Source organism: Ornithorhynchus anatinus, chromosome 3, assembly GCF_004115215.2.
Source record: "Ornithorhynchus anatinus isolate Pmale09 chromosome 3, mOrnAna1.pri.v4, whole genome shotgun sequence".
Lineage (NCBI taxonomy): Eukaryota > Metazoa > Chordata > Mammalia > Monotremata > Ornithorhynchidae > Ornithorhynchus > Ornithorhynchus anatinus.
Window position 1 is genome coordinate 85,840,138 of NC_041730.1, and position 18,103 is coordinate 85,858,240.

The 18,103-nt window shown below is 50.0% G+C and overlaps 1 protein-coding gene across 1 annotated transcript in view; it reads right to left on the reverse strand.

The window, feature by feature from the left end:
- Nucleotides 1-16,614, reverse strand: part of CDH23 (cadherin related 23) — a 382,425-nt gene extending 365,811 nt beyond the window's left edge. The window contains exons 1-2 of the mRNA XM_039911511.1: nt 16,547-16,614; nt 4,542-4,619 (exon numbers count right to left, since the gene is read on the reverse strand). Coding sequence (XP_039767445.1) covers nt 4,542-4,619; nt 16,547-16,613 — 145 coding nt within the window. The 5' untranslated portion in view covers nt 16,614. The remainder of the gene's footprint in view (nt 1-4,541; nt 4,620-16,546) is intronic.
- Nucleotides 16,615-18,103: the final 1,489 nt, after the last annotated feature.

Genomic DNA, 18,103 nt, shown 5'->3' on the forward strand with positions numbered 1-18,103 from the left:
TAAACTCCCAGCCCTGACTATTGAGCAGGGATAAATTTAGTCAGAGCAACCTGGCCCTTTTGGGGCAGGCTCTTCCAAATGAAGAGATGTGCTCGCCCTGCTTGGGACAACATGTGCTTGTGGTGTACACATATGGGTGAAAGGAAGACTCCCTCTCCCTCGGGCTCACAACACACACTCTCCTCCCCTCCTACTGCTTAGTACAGTTCGGTACCGGGATTGAGCCATTTCCCAGAGGCATCGGCTCCCTCCTCCCTGGCCTGAATGTCTGTACATCTCACTTCAACTGGGGGAGATCACTGACAGGAGGGTGTGGGAGGGGGCAGCCCACCTGAAAATTACTCTCGCTGGGCTCAACTGCAGCAGATGGGCACTGATGCTGTTTGTGGAGAAATTAATCAGCTCAGACTGGCAGCAGTGCCAGCCGCTCCATGGGCCCGATCCATCCTAATGAATCCTGTGCTCGCTGCCTTAATAGCTCCTGACAAGACTAATTTACTCATGTAAGTGATTAGAGCGGGCATTATTGCTATAATCTTGGCTTAAGGTGTCTTGGGGTGGACAAGAGGTGGGGGGAGAAGGTAGGGCAGTGGAAAGATTGCGGGGAGGGAGGGTCTGCTTTCAGAGGCCAGACCTGGTGGATGGAAGATGGTTCCCTGTGGTAGGCAACGGTGCCCTGGGAGAAAGGGTTACCATCGCCAGATACTGACACCTGGACTCTAATCTCGGCTCTGCCACTTGCCTGCTGAGTGACCTTGGACAAGTCGTTTCATTTCTCTGTGCCTCATTTCCTCATTCCCTGAAAGAGGATTCGATACCTGTTCTCTCTCTCCCTTAGACTGTGAACTCTATATGGGAGAGGGACTGTGTTTCAACCTGATTATTTTGACTAACCTCAGCACTTAATAGAGTGCTTGGCACTTGAGAAAATAATCATTATTCATCATCATCCTCATCATTATTTATCATTTCCTGATTTCTTAGGCCTGATCTGAAGCACAACTAACTTTGGATTTGGGCTAGTCAATCCCAATCAGTGGTATTTACTGAGCAAGTTACATGTGCAGATCAGTATACTAAGCTCTTGGAAAAGAACCAATTACAGAGAATTGGTGACATTTTTTCTGCCACAAAGGAGGCCCACAACAGTTTTCCCAGGCTCTGAATTCAGAGAGAAACCTGTTTTAGGGCCGCTCAAAGGCCCAGGAAGGGGCCCTGTTATTCACTGGGAATTTCCCCTGCATCCAGCAGCCCCCCATACCTCTACCCATCTGACCCACAGCTTGATGTCCCAGGGCCTAGAAATCTTTGCAAACAAGGCCAGGAGGGCTGACTGGGGTGGCAGCACCACAACAGCCAGGAATGAGTCCACCTCTGATGGGGTCAGGGTCCTGACCCCACGGAAAGTGGCCACCCACAGGGACAAGGACACCATTTGCCCTTAAAGGTCTAATGAGGAGAAGATCCAGCAAGCCAAGGCACTAGCACTGAGGCTATCTGTATCTCAGCTCCCATCCAGATCCTTCTCTGTGGCCTCAGCACAGCTCCAAGAAGCAGCACCTTCAACATTCCCATGGAAAAGGATTGCCACCAGAGGTGTCGTGCCTGGCTGGGACCCCAGGGAGGGGTGGCAGTGATAGTGAGGGAGCCTGAGTGTGCACACCCATGGAGACATGCCTGTCTCCCCCATCCTAAAAAAACCCTCTTCTCGACCGCACTTCCCCTTCCAGTTATCCTCCTATCTCCCTCCTACCCTTCCTTTCCAAACTCCTTATGAACGAGTTCGCCTATACTCGCTGCCTTGAATTCCTCAACTCCAACTCTCTTCTGGACCCCCTCCAATCTGGTTTTCCATCCCAGAGCACGGGCTTTTGGAGTCAGAGGTCATGGGTTCAAACCCCAGCTCCGCCCACTTGCCAGCTGTGTGACTGTGGGCAAGTCACTTAACTTCTCAGTGCCTCAGTTACCTCATTTGTAAAATGGGGATTAAGGACTGTGAGCCCCACGTGGGACAACCTGATTCCCCTGTGTCTACCCCCAGTGCTTTAGAACAGTGCTCGGCACATAGTAAGCGCTTAAACAAATACCAACATTATTATTATCCCCTCCACTCCACCGAGGACTGCTCTCTCAAAGGTGACCCATGACCTCCTTCTTGCCAAATCCAATGACTCCTACTCTATCCTAATCCTCCTCGACCTCTCAGCTGCTTGTGACACTGTCGACCATCCCGTTCTTCTCCACATTTTATGTCACCTTGGCTTCACAGACTCCATCCTCTCCTGGTTCTCCTCTCATCTTTTCTGGCCACTCATTCTCGGTCTCCTTCGTGGATTCCTTCCTCCCCTCCCATCCACTAACTGTAGGGGTTCCTCAAGGGTCAGTTCTTGGCCCTCTTCTGTTCTTCCATCTATACTCACTCCCTTGGTGAACTTATTTGCTCCCACGGCTTCAACTATCATTCTCTATGCAGATGACACCCAACTCTACATCTCCCCCCTGTTCTCTCCTCCTCCCTTCAGACTCGAATCTCCTCCTGCCTCCAGGATATCTCCACCTGGATGTCTGCCTGCCACCTAAAACTAAACGTGTCTAAAATTGAGCTCCTTATCTTCCCTCCCAAACCCTGTCCTCTCCCCGACTTCCCTGTCACTGTGGACGGCACGACCATCTTTCCCGTCTCACAGGCCCACAGTCTTGGTGTCATCCTTGACTTGGCTCTCTCATTCACCCCACACATCCAATCCATCACCAATGCCTGCCGGTCTCACCTTTACAATATCACCAAGATCCGCCCTTTCCTCTCCATCCAAACGGCTATCGTGCTGGTACAAGCTCTCATAATATCCCGACTGGATTATTGCATCAGCCTCCTCTCGGATCTCACTTCCTCCTGTCTCTCCCCACTCCAGTCTATTCTTCATTCTGCTGCCCGGATCATCTTCCTCCAGAAACACTCGGGGCATGTCACTCCCCTCCTCAAAAACCTCCAGTGGTTGCCTATCAACCTTCACAAGAAACAAAAACTCCCTCACTCTTGGCTTTCAAAGGTCTCAAAACCAACCAACTCTCAGTGATTCTGATGGTATTTTACCCAGCTTGTCAATGGATTGAGATGTCTGCTCTGAGCGGGTGGCGTGCAAGCGCTTTCTCCATCACAGAACAAATCACACCCAGGCTCGGGACAGACTTCCCAAACACCGTGGCCAAAGTTCATGTTGTGGTAGTGTGGATCAAGGGGTCCCTGGTTCAAAGACAATGCTGCAATCAGTGGGGAAGGTGACACTGAGCTTGGCATTGCAGAGAAAGCTCTGCTGTCTTGAGTCACCCTGAATGGACGAGCCAGAAGCATGGTTTTAGTTTGCCACAAAAGAACAAGTGGAAAGGAGCAAATCAGGAGGGATAAAGAATGACAAATGATTGAACCTCCAAGCCATGATGAAATCCCCAAAAGGGCCCCAACAAAGGAGCAAAGGCTAGATAGCTATTGGGTGCTTTGACCTCTCCCACAGGAGGTTGGAAATGATTCCCCCTGTAAAGTGTGGCAATGCAGGAGGTTGAAATTTATAACTGTGCTTCCAGAACACAGGAGAATAAGGGAGGTTCTCTGGTCTCAGGTGGGGCTCCCAGAGCCTCATCCCAGTCCGTGTTCAGTGCAGGGAAAAGTTTCTCTGGGCGGGTGGCTGAAACAGCAGGGTGGATCGCCTGGAGGCCACAGGCCTGGTCTTAAATGTTTAATATGGATCGAGAACTGTTAAGTACAAACAGATCAGACACAGTTTCTGCCCCACAGGGAGCTGGAGAATAGAGAACACTTTTCCAACGTGAATGGTTGTCATGGGTGTCGGCAATAGGAGGCAAATTGGAGCCTGCCCCTGTGAGAAGCAGCATGGACTGGTGGATAGAGCCCAAGCCTGGAAGTCAGAGGACCTGGGTTCTACTCCCAACTTCACCATTTGCCTATGTGACCTTGGGCAAGTCACTTCACTTCTCTGTGCTCATTTACTCATTTGTAAAATGGGATTAAGGACTGTCAGCCCCATGTGGGACTGGGACTGTGTCCAATCTGATCAACTTGTATCTACCCCAACCTTAGTACAAGTGCTTGGCACATAGTAAGCACTTATCAAATGCCATAAAAAAAGCAAACAAACAACAACCACAGGTCAGGGAAAAGGAGACACAATTTAGAGTCATGAGTTGCTGCTGCCATTAATCCCAGATGTAAATATAAATCAAATCTCAACACACATGATTCGAATAGATTCTTCCTCATGGCCCAGTCTAAGTGCCTCACCCCACCATGTCCCCACCCTGTTCCCAATTTACTGGGGAGGAAAGAGAGTGACCTCAGCACCCGTGTAGCCTCCAGATGATCGGGTCACAAGAACTACCCTTCCTTAGTCTGTCTCTGGAGGAGTCCCAGTCCCAGTTCCAGCCAGAATTCTCCCACCACCCGTTTCCTCTGGCCCTACAGGAACCTTGCTGAGGAGAGCTGGGGAGCGGGCTGACGGCCCAGGCTGGCAGGCACAGGCACTTACCCACGGGGGTGTCCTCGTTGATCAGCAAGTAGGTGTCAAAAAAGTGATTGATGAAAAACGGCAGCCGGTTCATCTGACCTAGGAAGAGTCAAAGAGAACATATCAGTCAAGAATGGAAGGTCATTCATTCATTCATTCAATAGTATATATTGAGCGCTTACTATGTGCAGAGCACTGTACTAAGCACTTGGAATGAACAAGTCGGCAACAGATAGAGACAGTCCCTGCCGTTTGACGAGCTTACAGTCGGTCTGTGGCGGGAGGTGACCTGGAAGACAGTGGCAAGAAGCCACCCCAATTAGGGGGAAACTGGAGAGAGTAGAGGGGACACACTGAGGAGACAGGGCCAGCCCAGCTCTGCTACCAACTAAGTGGAACCCACGGCAGACCATTCCTCCTCCCTTCTCTTTTCATTCATTCATTTCATATTTATTGAGCGCTTAACTCTGTACAAAGCACTGTAGTAAGTGCTGGGAGAGTACAACAATAACAACAGACACATTCTTGCCCACAATGTGCTCACAGTCTAGAGGGGGAGACAGGCATTACTATAAATAGCTAAATGAGTAAATTTCAGATATATAATAATGTTGGTATTTGTTAAGCGCTTATTATGTACCCAGCACTGTTTCTAAGTGCTGGGGTAGATAGAAGGTTAATCAGGTTGTCCCATGTGGGGCTCACAGTCTTCATCTCCATTTTACAGTTGAGGGAACTTGAGGCCCAGAGAAGTGAAGTGACATGTCCAAAGTCACACAAGCTGACATTGCAGCGGAGCCAAGGATTAGAAACCCATGACTTCTGACTCCCAAGCCCAGGCTCTTTCCAGTAAGCCATGCTGCTTCTCTAAGAGATGCGTGTATATCTCTTTAGATATATACATACATTTCTGTGGGGATGGGAGGGAGGATGAAAGAACCGGAGCAAGTCAGAGTGACACAGAGGGAGTGGGAGAAGAGGAAGAGGAGGGCTTAGTCAGGGAAGGCTTCCTTCAGTAAGGTAAGAAAGTGGGGGAGAGCAATTATCTCTCTGATAATTTTCTTCCTTCTTACTCAGTCTCCCCATTTGTAAGGTGGCTATATAACACCAACACTCTCCAGACAGTGAGGGCACAGGAAGCACACATTGCTAAATATAAAGAGCACAGACCAGTGAGTCAGGAGACCTCAGTTCTAATCCCAACTCTTGCCACGTGCCTACTGTGTGACCTTGAGCAAGTCACTTCCCTTCTCTGTGACTCATATTCCTCATATGCAAAATAGGAATTGAATAATATTTCTCCCTCCCCCTTAGACTGCGAGCCCCATGTGGGATAGAGGCCGTGTCTGACTGATTATCCTGTATCTACCCCAGTGCTTGACACAAAATAAGAATAATAGTTATTGTACTTGGTAAGTGCTCATTTGTGCTCATTGTGGAAAAGAAACATGTCAGCTATTTGCAGATTTTAGACTTTTATTCATTCAATAGTATTTATTCAATAGTATTTATTGAGCGCTTACTATGTGCAGAGCACTGTACTAAGTGCTTGGAATGAACAAGTCGGCAACAGATAGAGACAGTCCCTGCCCTTTGACGGGTTTACAGTCTAATCGGGGGAGACGGACAGACGAGAACAATGGCAATAAATAGAGTCGAGGGGAAGAATATCTGGTAAAAACAATGGCAACTAAATAGAATAAAGGCGATGTACATTTCATTAACAAAATAAATAGGGTGATGTAAATATATACAGTTGAGCAGACGAGTACAGTGCCGAGGGGATGGGAAGGGAGGGGGGAGGAGCAGAGGGAAAAGGGGAAAAGAGGGTTAAGCTGCGGAGAGGTGGGGAGGGGGTGGTAGAGGGAGTAGGGGGAGAAGGGGAGCTCAGTCTGGGAAGGCCTCTTGGAGGAGGTGAGTTTTAAGTAGGGTTTTGAAGAGGGGAAGAGAATTAGCCTGGCGGAGGTGAGGAGGGAGGGCGTTCCGGGACCGTGGGAGGACGTGGCCCAGGGGTCGACGGTGGGATAGGCGAGACCGAGGGACGGTGAGGAGGTGGGCGGCAGAAGAGCGGAGCGTGCGGGGTGGGCGGTAGAAAGAGAGAAGGGAGGAGAGGTAGGAAGGGGCAAGGTGACGTAGAGCCTTGAAGCCTAGAGTGAGGAGTTTTTGTTTGGAGCGGAGGTTGATAGGCAACCACTGGAGTTGTTTAAGAAGGGGAGTGACATGCCCAGAGCGTTTCTGCAGGAAGATAAGCCGGGCAGCGGAGTGAAGAATAGACTGGAGCGGGGCGAGAGAGGAGGAAGGGAGATCAGAGAGCAGGCTGACCCAGTAATCTAGCCGGGATATTAGACTGTGAGCCCATTGTTGGGAAGGGATTGTCTCTATCTGTGCCAAATTGTACATTCCAAGCACTTAGTACAGTGGTCTGCACATAGTAAGCGCTCAGTAAATACGATTGAATGAATGAATGAAAGGTTATGGCTTGGGCAGAGAAAAGGAAATTAAAGTAATAATAATCCTACTCTCTCCTATTTAGACTGTGAGCCCTAAATGAGCTTAATAAGTACCATAATTAATTAATAATATGGTAAGTACTAACTTGTGCCAAGCACTGAACTAAGTGCTGAGACAGATACGAAATAGTGAAACCAGACCAGTCCCTGTCCCACATGGAGCTCACAGCCTAAGGGGGAGGTAGAACATTTTACAGATGAAGAAACTGAGGCCCAGAGAAATGAAGTGATTTGCCCAAGGTCACACAGCAGACAACTGGTGGGAGGCGGGTTTGGAACCCAGGTCTTTCTGGCTCCCAGCCCCATGCTCTTTCTGCTAGGCCATGATTCTTCTGAATGATCTCTTCCCATCCTTCCAATAGGATTGCTACTGACCATGGCCACTCGGCTTCTTTCTCAATGGGTCTCTAAGTGGGGGTGAACCAGGGAAGGGAGAGAACTGCCACCCGGCCACAGCACAACTCTCTACCCGGGTCCCTGCTTCACCCAGTCCAGCATCTCACTCTGCAGATTCATTTATGTAGCACAGGACTGAGACAAGCAGGTGGGAGCCTTTCCCTTCCATTGCTAGCTAGAGACCAGGGAAAGGGAGACTGGAGGTATGGTTACTATTAGTGGCCGGGGAGATGGCAATTATTGTTTTTAAGGCCTGATTGATACCTCACATTCTCCCTACGGCTTGTTCCCTTTCGCTGTGTCGGCCGAAACCCGTGCCAATCCAAACCACGGTGGGAATATTTGGGGCTTCCTTTGTCTTTCGTTGTGCTTTCCCTTCTCAGGTTTGGATTTTTAGATGCCTGGGTTGATTGATTCCTAGTCATTCTTATTCTTGGACCACTAAACATTTAATCACCCTGAAGCACTTTTATCCGGTCCCTCCTGGGCACTGGGCACTGTATCAGTCGCTTTGAAATATCCAGCAAAAGAGACCCTCTCCCTGCCCTTCCAATCTGACAGGGGAGATCAGCCGATTCAAACGCGCTTCAAGAGCGGCACCTCCTTCCTGCTGCTCTAGGGTAAGCAGCATGGCCTACTGGATAGGGCACAGGTCTGGGAGTCAGAAGGACCTGGGTTTTAATCCCGGCTCCATCACTTATCTGCTATGTGACCTTGGGCAAGTCCTTTCACATCTCTGGGCCTCAGTTACCTTATCTGTAGAATGGAGACTAAGCCTGGAAGCCTCATGTGGGACAGGGACTGTCCTGCCTGATTAGATTCTAGACTGTAAGCCTGGTGTGGGTAGGGATTGTCTTTCTATTGCTGAATTGTACTTTCCAAGTGCTTAGTACAGTGCTTTGCACACAGTAAGTGCTCAATAAATATGATTGAATGAATGAATTAGATTGTATCCAGTTAGGTTGTATTAGCCTGGCCCATAGTAAGCACTTAATAAATACCATAAAAAAGAAAGTAGTCACAGCCTCCTGTGTCCAAAGGGCCTGCCCCAAGCCCTCCTAGGTGGGCAGAGAGATGGCACTGGGCAGCCCAGCCCACTAGACACTGAGACCCTCTATGGCAGGAGCTCAACTCCCTCCCTCCCATGAGGGAAGGAACTGCACAGTCCCCCTCTAGACTGTGACTTCAACGTGGGCAAGCAATTCATCTACCGACTCTGTTGTATTCTACTCTCCCAAGCACTTAGTACAGTGTTCTGCACACACTAAGCACTCAATAAATGTGATTGATGGGTTGCTTTAGGGTTGACACGTCTGGACCAGAGGAGCTGAGCGGTCATGGGTTGGGTGGGGGAGGAGAACCAAGGTAGTACCTGCTTCCGTTCGGGGACTGCACTCAGTTGACCTGCACAGAGCCAGTCTTGGAGAACAGATGGCGAGGCAGCCGGGACTCAGGATGGGGGAAGAAAAAGACATGGGCTTATCCAGCCTGAGAAGAAGGGCGAGAGGAGGAGGAAACTGGTTCCTGCCATGCCCATAGGAGAGGCAAATTTCTCAAATTGCAATTTAGAGATCTGTGGCAGAGTCCTGACTTGGGTTGGACTACCAGGGCCCGGACCTCGATTTGGGTATGAAGTGGGCCATATCGGCTCACACAGCAGGAAGTGAAAGGTCAGCTGCCACCACTCTCCAGAAGGATTTGCTGAATGTTCCGGAGATCGCCTCACCTCATCCCACTTTAACTATTGTCCATCCAGCCTCACTCTGTCCTGAGGGGAGGAGGAGAATAATAATGATGGCATTTGAAAAGCACTTACTATGTGCCAGGCATTGTGCTAAGCACTAGGGTAGATACAAGATAAAAAGTTTGGACACAGTCCCTGTCCCACATAGAACTCAGTTTTAACTCTCATTTTACAGCTGATGTAACAGTCACAGAGAAATTAAGAGACTTGCTCAAGGTCGCAGAGTAGACAACTGATGAAACCAGGAGTAGAAACCAGGTCCTTCTGACTTCCAGGCTTGTGCTCTATCTACCTGGCCATGTTGCTTTTCAATGGGCAGGTGGCAGAGCTGGGGAGGCATCCATAAACTGATCCTTCTGGCAGAGAAACAGCTGTCAACAGTGAGACTCCCTTCTATCTGCGGGCATTGATCACAGAGTTGCAGGGTGGGCAGTTTTTGCATGTGCAGAGCAGGGCTGGGGGCTGAAAAATGCAGCCCAGAGGGGGTTACTGGTCCCAGGGGATTGGAGCAGGAGGGTTTCCCTGCAGCAGCTGAGGGTCCTGCTCCCTGAAGGCAATTGAAGCATTCTCTCATGACTTGCAGACAACCACGTGAGCTATGGTAAGGGGATAGAGGCGGCTCACCCTGAGGTCCCTGCCAATTTTTTAGGGCCACTTGGGAGGACAGGAAAGATCAATAACATAATCACTGTTCACACTCAAGCTCATTCCCCAGCTGCTGAGAAATTCATTGTGCCAGACGATCATAGACCAACACTGCCCAGACTGGAAGAGGGGTCTGGGTTTGCTGAGCCGTGAGGAGAGTCTAGTGGGCTTGCCCCTTATCTGGGTTTCATTAGATTGTAAGCTCTTCCAGGGCAGCCAGGAACTTTTCTGACTCCTGCTGCACCCTATGGCATAGTGGATAGAGCACAGGCCTAGGAGTCAGAAGTTTATGGGTTCTAACCCCAGCTCCACCATTTGTCTGCTGGGTGACCTTGGGCAAGTCACTTCACTTCTCTGGGCCTCAGTTACCTCATTTGTAAAATGGGGATTGAGACTGTGAGCCCCATGTGGGATAGGGACCGTGTCGAACCTGATTTTCTTGTATCCACCCCAGTGCTTAGTTCAGTACCTGGCACACAGTAAGTGCTTAACAAATACCACAATTATTATTATTACTACTGAATGCTCAGTACAGTAAGGGAGTGGAAGTAAACATTGCTTCTTACTGGACTGGGGCAGGGCCGAGGGATTGAAAGCTGCAGCTGCAGACCCCAGGCCAGGCCAGAAATCACTTCCTGATGACCAACAGGGTGGAATCTTCAGGATGGCGGCAGCCTGCCTTCCCCCTGATCCCCTCCCCAGCAGCCTGACATCTCCTGGGTCTCTGGCCCAGAGAAGCTCCCACATCCCACCTGGGGCCAAGCCTGCTTGTTGCAGGAGCTGACAGCCCTGCTGCTGGCTGAAGGGCCAGCCCTGCACCGCCAAGTCCTCTCCTTGCCACACACGATGGGGAGGGATCTCGGTCTCCTTCGCTGGAGCCTCCTCCCCCTCCCATCCTTTAACTGTTGGAGTTCCTCAAGGGTCAGTTCTTGGCCCTCTTCTGTTCTCCATTTACACTCACTCCCTCGGTGAACTCATTCGCTCTCACGGCTTTGACTATCATCTCTACGCAGATGACACGCAGATTTACATCTCCGCCCCTGTCCTCTCCCCCTCCCTTCAGGCTCGCATCTCCTCCTGCCTCCAGGATGTCTCCACCTGGATGTCGGCCCGCCACCTAAAACTCAACATGAGCGAGACTGAGCTCCTCATCTTCCCTCCCAAACCCGGTCCTCTCCCAGACTTCTCTATCACCGTGGATGGCACGACCATCCTTCCCGTCTCTCGGGCCCGCGATCTCGGTGTCATCCTTGACTCGTCCCTCTCGTTCACCCCACACATCCTATCCGTTACCAAGACCTGCCGGTTTCACCTCTACAATATCGCCAAGATCCGCCCTTTCCTCTCCACCCAAACGGCTACCTTACTGTTACGGGCTCTCATTATATCCCGGCTAGACTACTGTGTCAGCCTTCTCTCTGACCTCCCTTCCTCCTCTCTCGCCCCGCTCCGGTCTATTCTTCACTCCGCTGCCCGGCTCCTCTTCCTGCAGAAACGATCTGGGCATGTCACTCCCCTTCTTAAACAACTCCAGTGGTTGCCCATCGACCTCCGCTCCAAACAAAAACTCCTCACTCTAGGCTTCGAGGCTCTCCATCACCTTGCCCCTTCCTACCTCTCCTCCCTTCTCTCTTTCTACCACCCACCCCGCACGCTCCGCTCCTCCGCCGCCCACCTCCTCGCCGTCCCTCGGTCTCGCCTATCCCGCCGTCGACCCCTGGGTCACGTCCTCCCGCGGTCCTGGAACGCCCTCCCTCCTCACCTCCGCCAAACCGATTCTCTTTCCCTCTTCAAAACCCTACTTAAAAATCACCTCCTCCAAGAGGCCTTCCCAGACTGAGCTCCTCTTCCCCCTCTACTCCCTCTGCCATCCCCCCTTTACCTCTCCGCAGCTAAAGCCTCATTTTCCCCTTTTCCCTCTGCTCCTCCACCTCTCCCTTCCCATCCCCACAGCACTGTACTCGTCCGCTCAACTGTATATATTTTCGTTACCCTATTTATTTTGTTAATGAATTGTACATCGCCTCGATTCTATTTAGTTGCCATTGTTTTTACAAGATGTTCTTCCCCTTGACGCTCTTTATTGCCATTGTTCTCGTCTGTCCGTCTCCCCCGATTAGACTGTAAGCCCGTCAAACGGCAGGGACTGTCTCTATCTGTTGCCGACTTGTTCATCCCAAGCGCTTAGTACAGTGCTCTGCACATAGTAAGCGCTCAATAAATACTATTGAATGAATGAATGAATGAGGGATGGGCAGCCCAGCCCAGCCCCATCCAGCCCCTGCCCTGCAGGCCGTGTCCCTGACATTGGAAAAAAAACACCCCAAAAACCCAAACCAACTATTCCCCTTACCCAGCAAAAAAAGCCTCCATTCAGTGAGCTCGTTGTGGGCAGGAATGTGTCTGTTTGTTGTTATCTTGGACTTTCCCAAGCTGTTAGTACAGTGCTTTGCACACAATAAATGCTTAATAAATATAACTGAAAAAAACCAATTTCAATTGGATTGGGGATCCGGCATTCATTATTCCTATACCATTTCTCTATTCCACCTTCCCTCCATTCCTGAATACATTGTAATAATAATAATAATAATAACAATGATGGTATTTGTTAAGCGCTTACTATGTGCAGAGCACTGTTCTAAGCACTGGGGTAGATACAGGGTAATCAGGTTGTCCCACATGAGGCTCACAGTATTAATCCCTATTTTACAGATGAGGGAACTGAGGCACAGAGAAGTGAAGTGACTTGCCCACAGTCACACAGCCGACAAGTGGCAGAGCCGGGATTCAAACCCATGACCTCTGATTCCCAAGCCCGGGTTCTTGCCACTGAGCCACGCTGCTTCTCTATTGCGGTGCCCTTTTCCCTGCCCAAGATCCCTCTGAATGAGTTTGGCTGTGCCTGCCTGATTTTCAAGCCTCCTGGAAAGTGAAGGGGAGCGGGAGGAGAGAAGGAGGAAAAGGGGACAGAGGGAGGAAGGAGGGAGATGGGTGAGAGAGGGGGATGAGCTGAGGGGCACAAGAGGGGTGCAAGAGATGGGGGAGATCAGTTTGAACGGATACTTGCTGTGTCACCTTAGATAAATTACTTCCCTTCTCTGAGCCTCAGATTTCTCATCTGCACAATGGGGGCATTCATTCAATAGTGTTTATTGAGTGCTTTATGTGTGCAGAGCACTGTACTGAGTGCTTGGGACAATACAACACTAAACAGTGTCATTCCCTGGACATAAGGAAACCCACAGAGCCCCCATTTGAGTGTGTTGGCAGGCCAATGTACCAAGGAGAATGACTCTAGTCTAATCTTGGTGCTCTCCTCAAGTAGACAGATGTTGGGGGACAGAGGATGGAGAGGGCCTCGGGGTGGGGAGAAGGTGCAGTGGGAAGGAAAGGGAAAAGACTGCTGGCATCAATGGTGCCTGTTTTTTAATTTAATTTTAAGGGCCTGTCACTAATGAGTTACCTGGAGCTCTCCAAGGGCAGCTGGGCAGCAGCTCTCAGCCACCACCCTCCCCATACTAAGCAGGGCCTCAGGACGAGGGGGCACGCAATCCAAAGCCCCTGGCCCACTCTTCCCCTCTGAAGGCCGAGTGGCCTTGATCAGGTAGAGGGGATGTTTTATTTAGCGCGTGGCTTCTGATTTCTTATCTCGATGGCAAAAGGACTGTGTCTTCTGGGAGCAAAATGGCTGTGTCAGGTAACTGAGGGCCCCAGAGCTGTCTGGAAACATGCTCGTGTGAATGGGAAGAGGAGAAGGTGAGGGAGAAGGTGGGCGGGAGGGAAGGATAAGGGAAGACAGGTAATGTTCTGGGAACAGGAGAAGAGAGGGGCAGGAACAGAGGGGCAAGAGGTCATTGGGATTCAGCTTGGTGTCTGAGGGTTTCCTACTCTTCTGGAAGTCAGGGATGGCAGAATGGGAAACTGAGGCACCTGGCTGTGCTAGACAGGCAGAGCAAGGTGAGTAGGGAACAAGGAAGGTGCGCTAGCCTTTTTATGAGAGTCCTGGGTGCAGCTGGGCCTAGCCCCAACACTCCTCTCTCCACTATTTTTTTTAAGAGGTATTCATTAAGTGCTTATGTGCCAGGCACTGTACTAAGTACTTCTGTAGGTACAAGTTAATCAGGTTGGACACAGGCCCTTTCCCACACAGGGCTCACGGTCTTTAATTCCCCATTTTACAGATGAGGTAGCAGGTACAGAAAAGTTAAGTGACTTGCCCAAGTTCACACAGAAAACAAGTGGTCGAACTAGAATTAGAACCCAGGTCCTCTGACTCCAAGGCCCATGATCTTACCACTAGGCCAGGCTCATCAGCCCCAATCCTGAATTCACAAAGGCTGCCCCAGAGGGCTACTGGGGAAGGAAAAGCAACTCCCTAATTTCATCAGAGAATTCATCCAGCAAACCTGGATTTCTGCTGCAGCAGAGCATCTTGGGTTTGACATGATGATGGATCTTCAGTCCTTGAGGGACTCGAGATCTGAGAATCCTTAATCGGGTCACCCCTTCATATGGCAGCTGGCCTGCCCGAGGGCAGGGAAATGCACCACTTTTACTACTATTCTACTTCTTCTATCACTTTTCCTATTTGTTGAGCACCTATTATGTATCAAGCACTGTGCTGAATGCCAGGGTAGGTACATTATGATCAGAACAGAATCCTTGTCCCACATGGAGCCTACTGGATAGAACATAGGCCTGGGGGTCAAAAGAACCTGGGTTCTAATCCCAGCTTCTTCTTTGCCTCCCTCATCAGCCCCAGTACAGAATTTACAAAGGCTGCCCCAAAGGGCTAATGGGAACAGATCAGCTACTCCCTAATTTCATCAAGGAATTCATCTGGCAAAATTGGATTTCTGCTGTAATAAAGCATCTTGGGTTTGACAAGATGATGCAGCATACTTGCCTGCTGCGCCTGGGCAAGTCATTTACCTTCTCTGTGCCTCAGTCTCATCTGTAAAAGGGGGATTGAGACCTTGAACCCCATGTGGGGCAGGGACTGTGTCCAACCTGATTAGCTTATATCTACCCTGGAGCTTAGCCTGGTACATAGTGTTTAACAAACATCATTAATAAAATAAAAACACATGACAGTAGAGGAAACAGAATACTAGGTACTATACTAAGCACTGGGATATAAACAAGCTAATCAGATTGGACCAGTCCCACATGGAGCTCACAGTCTTAATCCCCATTTTACAGATGGAAACTCAGGCACAAAGAAATGAGTGGCTCAAGATCACATAGCTGATTAGTGGTGGAGCCAGGATTAAAACCTGGTCCTTCAGACTCCTATGCTTTTTCCACTAGGCCATATTGTCATGACTTGCTCAAGATCACTCATCAAGCAAGTGGCAGAGCTGAGTTTAGAACCTAGGCCTCCTGTTTCCCAGTCGTGTGATGTAGCCACTTGGCACACTGCTTCTTGGGAGGGCAGTGAGCTCTGAGGTGGAGGGCTACCCTATGCTGGGCACGCCCGCTGGTTGGATGGCCACAGGCGCATATTGCTTGCCCCCATTGGCAAGGGGCACACTCCTTGGGTGAGGGGATTGAGTCACGGGGACAGGAACTGGAGGTGCTGAGCCCTCCATGGTCCAGCCTGCTCCTCCCTAATGTGGGAGGGCTGGGGCCACATACCGGGGCAGCCACAGTCTCAATCTAAGTAAGAGAGGGAACAGAGACACAGGGAACTGAAATGACTTGTCCAAGGTCACATAGCAGGTGAGTGGCAGAGCCAGGATTAGAACCCAGGTCCTCTGACTCTCAGGCCCGTGCTTCTTCCACTAGGCCACACTGCTTCTCAGCATGGATAACTACTGCTTGACACACTCCTCATTCTAGGCTTCAAGGCTCTACATCACCTTGCCCCTTCCTACCTCTCCTCCCTTCTCTCTTTCTACCGCCCACTCTGCACGCTCCGCTCCTCCGCCGCCCACCTCCTCAACGTCCCTTGGACTCGTCTATCCCACCGTTGACCCCTGGGCCACGTCCTCCCGTGGTCCTGGAATGCCCTCCCTCCTCACCTCCGCCAAACTAATTCTCTTCCCCTCTTCAAAACCCTACTTAAAACACCTCCTCCAAGAGACCTTCCCAGACTGAGCTCCCCTTCTCCCTCTACTCCCTCTACCGCTCCTCCCTCAACTCTCCGCAGCTTACCCCTCTTTTCCCCCCCATCTCCCTCTGCTCCTCCCCTTCTCCCTTCCCATCCCCTCGGCACTGTACTTGTCTGCTCAACTGTATATATTTTCATTACCTTATTTATTTTGTTAATGAAATGTACATCACCTTGATTCTATTTAGTTGCCATTGTTTTTACAAGATGTTCTTCCCCTTGACTCTATTTATTGCCATTGTTCTTGTCTGTCCATCTCCCCCGATTAGACTGTAAGCCCGTCAAGCGGCAGGGACTGTCTCTATCTGTTGCCGATTTGTTCATTCCAAGCGCTTAGTACAGTGCTCTGCACATAGTAAGCGCTCAATAAATACTATTGAATGAATGAATGAATGAACAAGAAGGATGCTGAGACCCAAAGAGGTCAAGTGTCTTACTGGGGGGTCATTCAGCAGCAGGAAAAGGATCCTGGTGAGTTGGTTCGAGATGTTTTGGGCTTCTTCCCTCCTCCCTCCCAGATGCCCACTCCCGATGTCAGATCTGAACTCCTCCCCAGCCAACACTTTTGCCTCTCTCCAGAAACTCAGGATGGCCCTGTCTGGAGCAGAAGACTTACCCCAGCAACCAGTGATCATCATGAAAAGCCCAATGAAGAGGTGGCCGGTGGCCCTGTAACCCCACATGGTTCCTGAGGACAAAGAAAACAATGGGTGAGAATCCTCAAGGGGTGAAGAAGGTGAGGGGGAAATCACACATCAACAAATGTGGGATCTTCTAGCGCAAAGATGCTGGGAAAAGCCATCCCCTAACCCCACTCTCCAGCATCTGCTCCTTCCACTCTGCAGCCAAGATTTGATTGCCCTTACTGTACAGGACAGAGCAATAATAATAATAATGAGGGTATTTGTTAAACATTCACTATGCCAGACACTGTTTTAAGCTCTGGGGTGGTTACAACGATCTTGGCTAATCTTAATCGGGTTGGTCACAGTCCCTGTTCCATGTGGGGCTCACAGTTTCAATCCCCATTTTATAAATGAGGTAACTGAGGCACAGAATTGAAATGACTTGCCTAAGATCACACAGCAGACAAGTGGCAGAGTCGGGATTAGAACTCATGACCACCTGACTCCCAGGCCTGTGTTCTACCCACTACATCTACATGAAGCCACCAAGCAGATCATTACAGGCTGAAAGACAAGAGACAGATCCTTTCCCCCTTCTAGATTGTAAGTTTGCTGAGGGCAGGGAACGTGCCTACCAAGTCTGTCACACTGTACTCTCTCAGGTGCTTAGTACAGTGCTCTGCACATAGGAAGTGCTCAGTAAATACCATGGATTGATTTCCCCCAACCCAACAAGCAGGCTACGTAGCTTAGAGGCAGATTTTCAAAGGCAGCCTCACAAGCCAGCGCTTCTCCAGATGGTCAGCCAGTCGGGAGGAAGTAGTCTTTCAAGAGCCTCTCTTGATTCAGTTAAAGCAATTGGGCAAAGCTCAAGGAGGGAGGCAGGAGTCCTAAGCTTTCTCCCCTGACTTGGGTGGTGCCCCTCTCTCAAGTCTAATTCCCACCTATTAAATGAAAGTTTTCATCCTGCTCCCGCTCTGCTTCTCAGAGATGCTATATTGTACTTTCCCTAAGACTTTGTACAAGGCTCTGCACTCAGTGATATTTATTTAGTGCTGACTGTGTGCAGAGCATTGTATTAAGCTCTTGGAAAAGCACAACACAGTTGTTAGACACATTCCCTGCCCGCAACAAGCTTACAGTCAAGAGAGGCAGACATTAATAAAAATAAATCTTTCATGGATATGTACTTAAGTGCTGTGGGGTTGAGGATGGGGTGAATATTAAATACCCAAAGGAGATGGATCCAAGGGCAGAGATGTCGCACAAGTGAGAGGGAGTTGGAGAAAAGAGGGTTTAATAAGGGAAGGCCTCTTGGACCAGATGCAATCTTAATAAAGCTTTGAAGGTGGGGAAGAGTGGTAGCTTTGCATACCTGGAGGGCGAGGGTGTTCCAAGCCAGAAGGAGGACTTGGGAAAGGGGTCGGAGGTGATTTTGGTGAGATCAGGGCACAGTGAGCAAGCTGGCACTACAGAAGCAAAGTGGACAGGCTGGGCTTTAGTGGGAAATCAGTGAAGTGAAGTAGGAGGGGGCAAGCTGATTGAGT